Source organism: Martes martes (genome assembly GCF_963455335.1).
Source record: "Martes martes genome assembly, chromosome: 12".
Classification (NCBI taxonomy): Eukaryota; Metazoa; Chordata; class Mammalia; order Carnivora; family Mustelidae; genus Martes; species Martes martes.
In genome coordinates, this window is record NC_137900.1 from 79,079,917 (window position 1) to 79,092,129 (window position 12,213).

General features: G+C 46.8%; 1 protein-coding gene across 4 annotated transcripts in view; it reads right to left on the reverse strand.

Annotated features, from left to right (window-relative positions):
• ASTN2 (astrotactin 2) overlaps positions 1-12,213 on the reverse strand; it is a gene marked incomplete at its 5' end in the record, with an annotated part of 861,701 nt that overhangs the window by 352,574 nt on the left and 496,914 nt on the right. For all 4 annotated transcript variants that reach the window (XM_080820162.1, XM_080820161.1, XM_080820159.1 and 1 more), the window contains one exon: positions 4,764-4,914. In XM_080820162.1, the coding sequence (XP_080676288.1) occupies positions 4,764-4,914 (151 nt within the window). The remainder of the gene's footprint in view (positions 1-4,763; positions 4,915-12,213) is intronic.

The following is a 12,213-nucleotide window of genomic DNA, read 5'->3' on the forward strand; positions in this document are numbered from 1 at the left end:
GTTGCATGGCCCTGAATTCCTCTGCTGTCTCCCTCTTCCACATTAAAGGACCCTGTGATTACACTGGGCTCACACTGATAATTCAGGACAATCTCCCTCTTTAAAAATTGGCTTATTAGCAACCTTAATTCCATATGCAAATTTAGTTTTCACCTTTGTCGTGTAAGGTAAAATATTCACAGGTCACAGGCATTAAGATGTGGAATTCCAGGGCTCCTGGATGGTTCAGTTGTTAAGCCTCAGCCTTCGACTTGGGTCATGTGGGCAGGGTCCTGGGATCGAGGCCTGCATCGGGCTCCCTGCACAGTGAGAAGCCTGCTTCTCCTTCTCCCACTAACCCTGCTTGTGTTCTCTCTCTCATTGTGTCTCTCTCTGTGAAATAAATAAATAAAATCTTAAAAAAAAAAAAAAAGGAGGTAGAATTTCTCGTGGGAGCTATTATTCTGCCTACGCCACACATCAAGTGTGAACTATAAACCCGAGGACCGCAGTATCCCAGGGAAAGCTTACCACAGAAGACCCAGAAAACCAAGCCAACACCAAGCCAATTTTTTTTTTTTTTTAATTTGGAGGTTCAGAAGTTGAGGTCTAAATTGAAGTTAAAATATAATGATAATAATAGTCATGGAAAATTTGTGATGTGTTAAGAGAACTGGCTTCTCCACCCCTCACCTCCCATCCCCCAGAGCTAAGGATCAGTTGAGCTTGGGAAGAGAAGAATGTTGAAAATCAAACCAGATTTGCGTCTTGCAGACGCTGGAGAATGTCCTTAAAAGAGATCCTATGCTCTGTTCGCACCAGTCTTGTCCACAGGGTGGCTGAAGAGGATGAGAGGCTATAGAAAGTCGAATGTGTCTGAGGGATTGGAAAGAAAGAGTGTCTCTGCCTCATTGCCAGACAGCATCTGTCGGATGGCAAGCATCAGGTGCTCTTCCTTGGCGTGACAGTAGCCAACCACAAGTGGCTTCATGGTCTACCTACATCAAGAGGTCTTCGGCTAGCTCCCCTCAGATCCCCAGGCCCTCAGTGTGACAGAGAAGAGTTGATGGCCTCAGAGAAGAGCTGATGGCCTCAGTAGGGCAGGAGATCTACCTGATAGATAGAGCCAGCTGGCCTCAAACGACCTTATGATGGGGATGCAGAGAGCAAGGCAGCAGAAGCCAGGATTCACCACATGCCTATAAATCACCTGGGAACAGAGAGGTCTTGGCACAATACCATAAAGGAAAGAGAGTGATGGACAAGTGCCAGACAAGACAGCAGGCACTAGAATTCACAGGCAGTGGCCCGGGGCCAAACCTCCTCTTACTGCCGTGCTTAGATGTACATCGGCCTCCTTTGAACGTAGACATTCAGGAAGAGGTAGGAAGCAGAAAACCTAAGTTGAACTAGAAGTATGTTTCCACTACCAATGGACAGAACAGAGCAGAAATGAAATTCAGTTATAGAAACATTACAGAAAATTAAATACGCTTGAATCTCTGTGGTCCCGAACATCCTATCCGCTGCATAAAACCATCCGCAATCGTCGTCTCGTCTGCTTGCACATAAGTGGTGTTTTGTAAATCCCTAATCATTTGCAATTACATTCTCTGATTTTCAGGAAACCTATGAGTTCTAGAGCGGCTGCTCCCTTCTGAACGACTAGGAAACAGGCTAATGAAGTCCACGTAGATTCGAAAGCTCACCAATGACCAAGCCAGAGCTTAAGCCCAGTTCACTCAGCCCTGCCTTCGTTCTCAGCTTCTCTCCCACTATCTCCTCTCCTCTCTGGGTCACAGGAAAGCAAGCCAAAATGGTTCCAGCAAGAAGAATATTGAAAACATGTCCTTGGACCTCTACCTGGCCACCTTGTGGTGGTTTTGGGAAGTCACTCTGCTTCCCACAGGAGTGAGGGACCTGCTGCTGGGTTTGTTGAGACGGTGAGTTATTGGACGCAGACGTGCCTTGACAACTCTAAAGGGTTCCAAAAATGGGAGGTATTATTACTATTTATTTTTCTTTTGCCAGATGGAGTTTCTTAGAAGAGGGGCTGTAAGAAAAAGTTTCCCTCTGCAGTTATGACAAAGAGTCTACTGAGAAATAAGAGAGATTTTAAAGTTCAGAGTAGAAGTGGGTGTCTCCCCATCCACTCTGAAGGTGCAGAGAAGAGCTTACCTGAGCTCCATGGAGCCCTGAAGTTGCAGTTTTAACATTAGATCCTTAATCTAGAGAGGAAGGTCTCTGACAACCTTATCAGACTGCTGAATTTTCTCTTAACCTCCAGGGAAGGAATGTTCTTTTGCTCTCTCTCTATATTTTGCCAGTTTCCACTGATGAGAGGGAGAAAGAGACACAGCCCATCTGGGTACATGCTTGTGCGTGCATACCTCTGCATTCTGAGGTTTTGTTCTTCTGGGACAGCTATCTTCGAGGAGAGGGAGTTTAATTAGTTCAGGAAATGGAACTGATGGGGAAAGGAAATAGAGGCAGAAAGCTTATATCTTTCAGAAATGCCAGCTTCATGTTTTGGGGACCACACTGCGGGTCTGGGACATCTTTGTGAGTTGTGTGTCCACTGCCTAGCTTGAAGACTTGGGCAGATCCTCCCCTCTCTCACTGGGCCTCCCTTTTCTATCATGCAAAATGGAGGGCTAGGTTGCAGTACTCCTAGACAGCTGCTGACACCAACGCCTGTTTTCTGGTGCTTGCACCCTACTTTTCCTTGAGAGTCTGGGCCTCCCCCCAACTCGCTACTGTGCATTTAGATGCAGGTCCACCTGGCCCAAGACCCAGGTATGACTGGGTCTCGGATGAGCCCCGTCCTTCCCCCACACTCCCACCACAGTGACTGGCACAGTGATGGGCATGAGGCCCAAGCTGGCCCAATGAGTTGAAATCCTGTGACATTAGCTGGAGGGACTGGGAAGAAAGATATTCTCAGTGAGTGGGGAAGCCAGAGTTGTCCAGAGAATGGCATGGTGCTGAGGAAAGCAGAGAGAGGAGAAGAGGGATCCCAATGACATTGTTTCGTCCCCTTAATCCTACCATCCCTTGACTTCTGTTCGATGCAATACATTTCTTCTTTTTGCCTAAACTAGTCCTGAGTTTCTATCACTGAAAATCTTAAGAATTCTAATTAAAACATCTCCACTTGCCCATCTACATTTGAAGATCTGTTGATCTTTGCTATAATACAGTTTAATGGCATTATTATCTCATTCTCTAGAAGTTTCTTCTTTGTACTGCTCTCCCAGCCATTGTCTATTTCCCTACCTTTGGAGAAGGTACATTAAGAACTGACTGTGTATTCTATTTCCTGCGGTCTCCCCCAGAGACACAGCCCTGGCCCCATTCCTCCCTCCGTCCCTTCTTTCTTTCTTTCTTTTTTTTTTTTTAAGATTTTATTTATTTATTTGACAGACAGAGATCACAGGTAGGCAGAGAGAGAGGAGGAAGCAGGCTCCCTGCTAAGCAGAGAGCCCAATGCGGGGCTTGATCGCAGGACCCTGAGATCATGACCTGAGCCGAAGGCAGAGGCTTAACCCACTGGGCCACCCGGGCGCCCCCGTCCTTTATTTCTTTCTTATTTACCGAGGTCATTGGGGTGCTAAGTTGAATCCACGGATTCCCTGGGTTCTCTCTCAGTTTACTGGGTGGGATAAACTAGAAAAAAGCCAGTTTATGCTAGAAATGATCACCGGGGCTATAACAGATGTATGTAGCAGGCATGTGAAAACAGTAACAATCTTTAGAAGCGGATGGTCACTTTTCCAAGATGAGGAGGGGAAAGAAGACAAATCTGGAAAGAGGTCTACTTGTTTGCTACATAGGCTGGTGGGAAGCAACTCACTCTAGGCTAATAGACGGTAGGAGCGAAGGCTCTGAGGCATTACACGGGGACAGAGTTCAGAGAACCACATCTAATTCACTCCACTGGCTTTAGTGTAGAAGGAAGTAAAGGGATGGAGAGGTTAGAAAGGGCCAAATCAAGAAGGCACCGCACGCCGGCTGAAGAAGTTCAGCTTACAGGGGGATAGCTACCAAGTGTGCTTCCGTGAGCTCTGCCTCCCCAGACACAGAATGCTCACCAAACGGTTACAAAATCAGGTTCCTGGGACCTAACCTCCTCTGCACAATCAACATGACTGCATGGGACCCTGGAACCTACATCTGAAACAAGCACCCTAGGCCATTCCTACAACATAAACCATCCAGTCCAAAAGCCTCTTCTATGGGCAACTAAGAGTCTCAAGAGCCTCTGTGTCCTTACGTCTATCCCCGATTCTGAAGCCTTAGGCAGATAAGCCTGCCATCCCCCTCCATGCCCTTCCCTCGCCCATCCCCACACTTTCCCTAATGTAAATTGACCCATTTTTGAAGCCAGTAAAAACCAACTTGCCCAACTTCAACCAACATTAAGGTCTCCACTGAAACCTTCTCTTCTGGACATCTCATTGACACGATCCCACTGGGTCCCCAGAGATAAGACATGCCCCATCTCACCTCCAAATGGACAGTCACCCTCTTGAGGCCAGAAGCTGTCAAGGTCCTATTGCTTATTGGGCACTAAAGTTCTGATGTCTCATTTCATTCCTCCAATAATTCCACAAGATAGGTTTATGTATCTCACTTTACAGATGAAGAAACCAAGGGATACTAGTGTTCTGAAGGCCACAGAGGCAGTCGCTATGAGTGAGTTCCCCCCCCTCAAAGGGAGGGGCCTCTAGCAAGCAGCCTTGGTGTCTGGGCCAGCACCACAGTCACGGGCCAATGGCACTTACCACACATCCTGAGGAGTCCACCTGGCGGTCAGACACGCACTTGAAGTTCCGAGTGCAGCCCCCATTGTTCCGAGAGCAGTCACGAACCGGCCCAAAGGAGGACAGCAGGTCGTTGATGGTTTCGAAGTATGTGGACAGCATCGCTTCTTCCCTTAGACACAAAGGGGATGGTTAAACCCCAGAGACATGTGTATCATTAGATTAAAAGAAATTAAACATGCATTCATTACAGTGAAGAGCACCATTTATGATATCTGTAATCAAGAAGATGATACAAATACATATTTAAAAAGAAAATAATAAGAAAAACATCCAGTAGGTATGCTATCATATGACTGGATGTTTGTCTACTTGTGATGATGAGGAATAATGAAATAAAGAGTGCCAAGTTTCCTGTCTACTTGTGATGGAACTTGGCGTTCTTTATTTCATTAATCCTCATAATTTGGGAACATAGGCTTGAGATTTCCATTTTACCAGTAAGTAAACTGTGGCTTGGAAAGGTGAAGAGTCTTGCTAAAGCCCACCAGCTTGTAATGCGGCAGAACTGAAATTGGTGCTAAGCTCCATCTGAGTCCAAAAGAGAAAGCTCTTCCTGCTATACAACACTTAACTCACAATTTGTATGTTTCTACAGATTCTAGACCTCCCCATAGCAACTCTGCAAAATGGGCACATTCCTCTTATCCCGACTTTGAATATATATTGAAACTATTAAAGGTATGGGACTTGCCCAATTTACAAAGCCTACAAACAGCAGAGCCAAGATACAAACACAGGACTGTCTGACTCTAGAATCTTAGAGCTTTATTTTTCACACTATTGCATAAAAGTGACCCCATCCAGACTGACAACAAGTGGTTGGAACAGTCACAGGATTCTAGACAAATGCATCCTTCCTTCAGAGGAGACTGGACTAGGTACCAGAATCCATGGTTCTGCCAAGGTTTTATGAGATGAGATATACAGACAGGAGTTTTTGGAGCCTGCTTTCTGGCAAAAGGGCCACAGATAAGGACATCCCACCACTGGAGTATCTGTGATGTCCACAGTTGTAGGAGATATTAGAGGGACACCACAGGCAGTAAGTAGTGACACACAGTCTCCCATGATATAGAACTCATGGGGTCCAGAACTGTGAAAGAAGGGAGATGATTGTTGCGAGAAGAGGCCAGAGAGTACTCTTGGTGTTGCCTCTGGACCATCCTTCATCCTTCTCCCGCTGTTTCCCTCCAGAGGCATGGAGTTCGAGGGTTGGGTGTTGTAGCTTATTTTCTACCTCCAGTATGATCCCCTTCTGTATTATCATTCATACTGACTGCCAGTGAACCTCAAACATTCCAGCTCTAATTCGATATGCCACTCATCCATAATAGCTCCCCATTACTTACAGAAGAAAATCCAAATTAGTTTCCTTGGCTTTTGAGGTCTTTCACAATTTGGTCCCCGCCTGCCTGTCCAGCTTCTTTTACCCTGTCCTCATACTCTCTCCTGGCTAGCCGCAGGTCTCTTCTCATTCCCTAAACACACAATCTTAATTCAGATTCTCTGAGAACAGACTCTGAAACAGAGTTGCACAGAACAGGTTTTTCAAGGATCCCTCTTCCACAGTTAGAGGAAGCAAGCAAGGCAGGACTGGACAAGGGAGAGGCTGAGTCACCATGTGGTTAATGCATTTAGATCTGAAGCTTCAGTTTGTCCTTGGGGAGCTCTAGAGTTGGGTGGCCCTTTAAGGATGTCCTGATTAGAGACAAGGGACCCTGCCCTCTGTATCACTATATCAGCCGCTGGTCACTGGCCAAGGGCTGTCATCCAGAAGGTGGTATCCTTGGATGAGGCAGTTCCCTGTGGCTGAAGGCAACACCCAGTGAGGGACACATCTATGGGCCATGAGACACAATCCAGGGGATGGGGAGATTAGCCCTGGAAAAGGGATCTGAGTATAGCATGTACCTTCACTTCTCAGAAGGCTTAATCATGCTTTTGGGTCTGGGGGGCTCATCTCTAACTTTTCTCCCTGATAAAATCCCAAGAATCCCTCAAAACTACTCAAATTCATCTGTCTATCCATTCGTTCATATACTGCAGTGCTTACTGAATGCTTACCCCATAGCAGGCACTATTCTAAGTACTGGGGATGCAGAAATGACATAGGACAAAGCTCTGACCTCCGTAGAGCTTGCTATGACCTCCTTTGAGAACCCCTGTCTCCATCCCCCAACCAGAACTAATTTCTTTTCCCTCTGAACACACTGTTTAAATCTATGATCCCACTGATCTTAATCATCAGCTCTATGGTTTCTCAGAAAGACCATCAGCTTTTTGAGCAAATGCTTCAAAAGTTACTCATTCCTCTCTAGCCTCCGGCACAAGGCCTGGCAAAAACCTGTGGTAAGTAAATGTTTTCCAGAAGAAACACAACACCAGAAGGCATGGATGCAGGCTCCACCTGTCACTGGTCTCACCAAGAGTCTCTCCCACAGGATCTGCCCCTGCCAAGCCCCAGCTCTAGGTTTCCGTCCCAAGTCCTTCATGCTCAGGTCTGTAGTAGAAGGACAACAGAGAGGATGGCAGGAGAGCTGCCGGACTGGCCCTCCCTTTTCAACTTGACACAGAATGAGGTCAGGGTAGCAGGTGGGTAAGGAAGGGAACTAACAGTTCCTGAACTGAGGCTCTTGGGAAGCTTGCCACTTTTGAACCATGGAAAGAGTTGAGGATTCTGAGAAGACATTAAGGCTATCAAAATATTAATATCCTTAGAGGGAGAAGAAAAAGTGAGACTTAAAGCGAGGCGATAAAGACAGAGGGAGAGACAAGTTGAGAAAGTGTGAGACCATGTAAAGAGATAAACATGGAGAGAAATTGCTAGAAAGAAGAGAAATGGATGGATGGATGATGGATGGATGGACGGATGGGCAGATGGTTGGGTGGGTGGGTGGGTGGGTGAGTGAATGGATGTATAGACAGATAGGCAGACAGACAGACAGAAAAACACAGAGACAGAGAGACAAATCCAGAGGAGTGTCATATAGAAAGAGATTAAAAGAGGGGAATATGGAGGCAGAGAAAGTATGTGAAAAGAGACAGAAATGAAGAGCTATAATAGGGAGAAAGAGGAGTAAGAAACACAGAGATTTAAAAGGAGAAAACATAACGGTAAACAGAACAAGGGTGTCCTGTATGGAGCACAGGGAGAGGGGACAGGATGAGGAGGGGGCCGGGGGAAAGGGCTGGGGAAGGAGACAGCCTCAGAAACAGAGAATGAAAGTGAAGAAAAAGACCCTGAGTGAGTGGAAGAGAACACACACAGGGACACAGAGAGCAGTCAGAGAATGACAAAGAAAAACAAAGGAAGAAGAGAGAAAAACAAGCAAAAAATGTCACCTTGCAGTGGAACCTGGCGACAGCTCAGGCTATACAAATAAGGAGGCTGTTAGCTTTTAAAAGGATTGATTCTGCATAAACATCAGTTACATGAGGGGAACATTATTTCAAACACAAAGACCTGACACTGGGGCTGTTACTGAGTCTAGCAGTGATTGTGTCAGGCTGGAGAAATGAAGAATCATCAGGCACAAGCCAGAGAAGTAGCTCAAGGCAGACTCTGACATTTTCTTAACTCCAGACTTAATCCCTCATCCCAGCTGCTGAGTTCAGGATTCGGGGTCTGTTGGAGCTTAAAGCTGCCCCGGTAGCTGGGGGCAAAGGATCAGGGGACTAGCGCTGCAGGTGGAGGTGGGCTGGGGTGACAGAGAGATCTGGGTGACTCACAGCTTTGCCAGAAATCACCATCAGCCCCAACATCTTCATCAGCTCTAATTTCCTTAGCATCTGCTGTGCATGGACACTGTGCCAGGTTCCCTCGCTGTGCGCTGTCCTTTGACTTTCGCCATTAGCCTAGGAAGTGTATCTTTTTGCTCCTATCCTGAAGCTGGAGAGACTGGGTCTTGGGGGAGGGGAGTTCCATCACTCGCCTGGGTCCGTGAGACAGACAGGCCAGGGTGTGCATCCAAACTGGCTTGATGTCAAGTTCTGAGCTTTGTCCTTGCAATGGGTGAGCTGGGCCAACTTGCTCTGTGCCCCTGGGCAAGTCAGAGCTCTCATAACAGGACAGCTGGTGGAAATCTACATCCAATTGCTCTGTGCCTTTGAGGAGGAAGAACTGGAAAGGCAGAACCTGGACAACATCTGCATTCCTCCCAGCACTGTCTCCTGGCCTGGGTAAATGCTGTAATAGCCTAGATTCATGCTAGAGTAAGAGGAAGAACCTCATTTCCCAGCGCTGCTGTAACAAGCACCTTGAACTGGATGCTTTAAAACAAGAGAAACTTATTTCCTCCCAGTTCTGAAGGTTGGAAGTCCAAACTCAAGGTGTCAGCAGAGCTATGTTTCTCCTGTAGGCTCTAGGGGAGAATCCTTGCTTCCCATGGCTCCTGCCAACTCTTGGCATCCCTTGGCTTATAGCAAATCACTCTGACCTTTGCCTCAAATGCACATGGCCTTCTTCCTGCATGTGAGTTTTTTTCTCTTCTTACAATGACACCATCCGTTGGATTTAACATGCCCCTAATCCATTATGATCTTATCTCGATTATCTCAGCAAACACCCAATTTCCAAAGAAGGTCACATTCTGAGGACCTGGGAGGACACGAATTTTGGAGGTACATGAATCAACCCACTCATCCATGGCTCAGAGGAAAGTCCTCAAGCTCACACAGTAGGAGAGAGCCAGGACTAGAACATTCCAGTCCTCAGCTCTTACTCCAGTGCTCCTGACACCACACCAGCCCTTCCAGCTCCAGACCCTGCATGCTACACTATGGTATTTATAGGCCTGGAAGTCTTAGAAAAAGGAGCATGGTGAAGCCACTTCTCCTGCATTTGAGGGGAGAAAAGACCAACTTTAATTAAGTACATAACACATCCCAGGCAGAACAGGGGTTGGCAAGCTTCTCTTTATAGGAGTCCATAGTAAATATCTTGGGCTTTGGAAGCCATACAGCCTCTGACCCAACTACTCAATTCTGCCTGTAATGCTCAATCAGCCAGAGAGGGTATGCTGTGATGATAGGGAAATACAATGAGTTAGCATGGTATATGTTTCAATAAGATTGTGTGTACGAAGAGACACAGCAGGCTGGATTGCTATTTCTTGGTGTTTGTTTTAATGGGAACACCCACAGATCAGCGTTGAGAGTTAAGATCTGAACCCAGATATGCCTGACTCTACAACCCACATTCTTGCTCCTGCATGAAGTTTCACCTGCACCTCAGTCTTCCCATCTGTAAAGTGGAAACAGTATGTTTCTTGCTCCCAACCATGTAGCATCATTGTGAAAACACAATGACACAATGTGCAGAAGCCCAGTGCAAATCTATTCATCATCCATTCACTTAGGACACCTTTGGACACCTGCTACAGGCAAGGTACTGAGCTGATCATGACTCCGGCTCTCCTTTGGCCTTTCCAGGCCCTGTTCTTGCTCCCTGCGGGATCCAGGTGCTGTCCATGGTGCTGCCAAGTGTCTCTCCAGCTCTGGCATCTGAATTCTTTCTTTCTGATAATTCTGGTTTCAAAACGGAGTCAATCAGACCCCAGGAGGCCAAGTGAGGCTGCCATCCCCACCCTAGCTGATTGCTCCAGCACAAATGCATCACCTGGGTCCCCTTTGGCTGAGTCAGCAGAGCCCCACACAGGATGAGCATGAGGCTGGGCAGCTGGGGACAGATGCTGACATGGCCTTCTCTTAATAAACACCAGGGGAGGTCTGTGTCACTCAGAGAGAGCGCGAACAGATGACTCAGGGCCCAGACACTGACATGGCCCCACGCATGTGGACTAATCATTCCCTGATAACAGTGGGCAGCCTGGTCTCCTGAGCTCCTGGGGAGGGAAGAACCTTGGACAGGCACTTCCACCCCAGCAGCGTGAGCAACAGTGTAAACCAGGGGATATGCAGCAGCTTTGTCTCCTGGCTTCACTCATTATGAGATGCTGGACAAGTCCCTTATACACTGAGCCTCTACTTCCTCATCTGAAAAATGGATATATGAACATGTGGCTGGTAGAGTTAGCATGAGAATTAATGTAGACAATATATATAAGAAAGTGCCCGATGGCTAGTAGTGATTAGTACCACCTTAGTGTCCCTCAAAGTTGCAAGAACCATGGCTTGAGAATGTAAGGAGCTCAATAATGGAGAAGGGAAGGTCCGTTTACTCATTCAGATTTTTTATTGATGCCTAATTTCTTTCGGGGCCCTGACCTGATTCCTGGGGCACATAAGCATAGATGTGACATAGCATGAGTTAGGGAGGTAGAAAAGAAAAACAAAAGTTAACCTCGCAATATAACTGGGGCCATAGGATCATAAAGAGATCTCCCTCATCCAGACCTTGGAAGTGGGGTGGGGGGTCAGACAAGACTTTTTGGAGGGAATAGTATTGAACCTGAGACATAAAGGAGGAGCAGGAATTGGCCAAATAAAGGAGAGTGGTATGGGATAAGAGTATTCTAGGCAGAGAGAACAGAATATATTAAGTCCCAGAGAGGTAGGAGAGACATGCCTTGGTTCAGGGAACATTAAGCAATGCAAGGAAGCAGGAGTGCTGGGATGAGGTGGGGTATGGCAAAGGATGGGGCAGCACAGGCTGCCAGCAGACAGGCCCGGCAAGGTTTGGTGTGCCAGGCCTTGGCAATTCTGGACTTCACCCTGGGAGCTATGGGTAGCCCCCAGAGGTTTCTAAAAGCAGATCCTACTTTTATTTAGACTAGTAACATAGATTGGTATTTTCTACAAATCATATGGCAATAAAACAACAATAACAGTGAAAGCTTCTTGGGCATTCATCCCAGGCCTTGAAATAATGTAGCAAGCATTGCTTGTGTCTACTTACTTCATCCTCATAAAAAACCAAAACCAAAACCAAAACCAAACCAAAACAAAAAAGCACAATAATGTAAATGCTATGATATCTCCATTTTACAGAAGGAGAAACTGAGGCACCATTTTGAGGATGAAAGCTGTTTTGAGACCAACTAAAGATAATGTAGGTACCGTCCCAGGACAGTGGCCAGCCCGCAGCAACTGCTTTATCCTAAAAGGCTTCTGGGCAGAGGTGAGCTGGTGCAAGCCACAGGGAGGCAGATTTGGGCTTTTCTAACATCAGAGCCAATGAGCAACGTCCTGCTGCTGCCGGCCATGGCGGGGATGCAAATGGAGGAGGGATGGACATTTTCGGGGCTGACTGTGGGGCAGAGTCCAGCTTCCAGGGAGGGCTGTACAGTACCATCGTGATGGGGAAAAACAACAGATACTATCTATCGCGCACTGAAGACATGAAAGCTTTGATGTGACATGACTTCACGGGTTATTTCTTGCCACAGTCCTGTGGGGTGGTACTATTCCCATGGCCCCTTCTGTCGATTAAAAAAGAAATCCACACCCT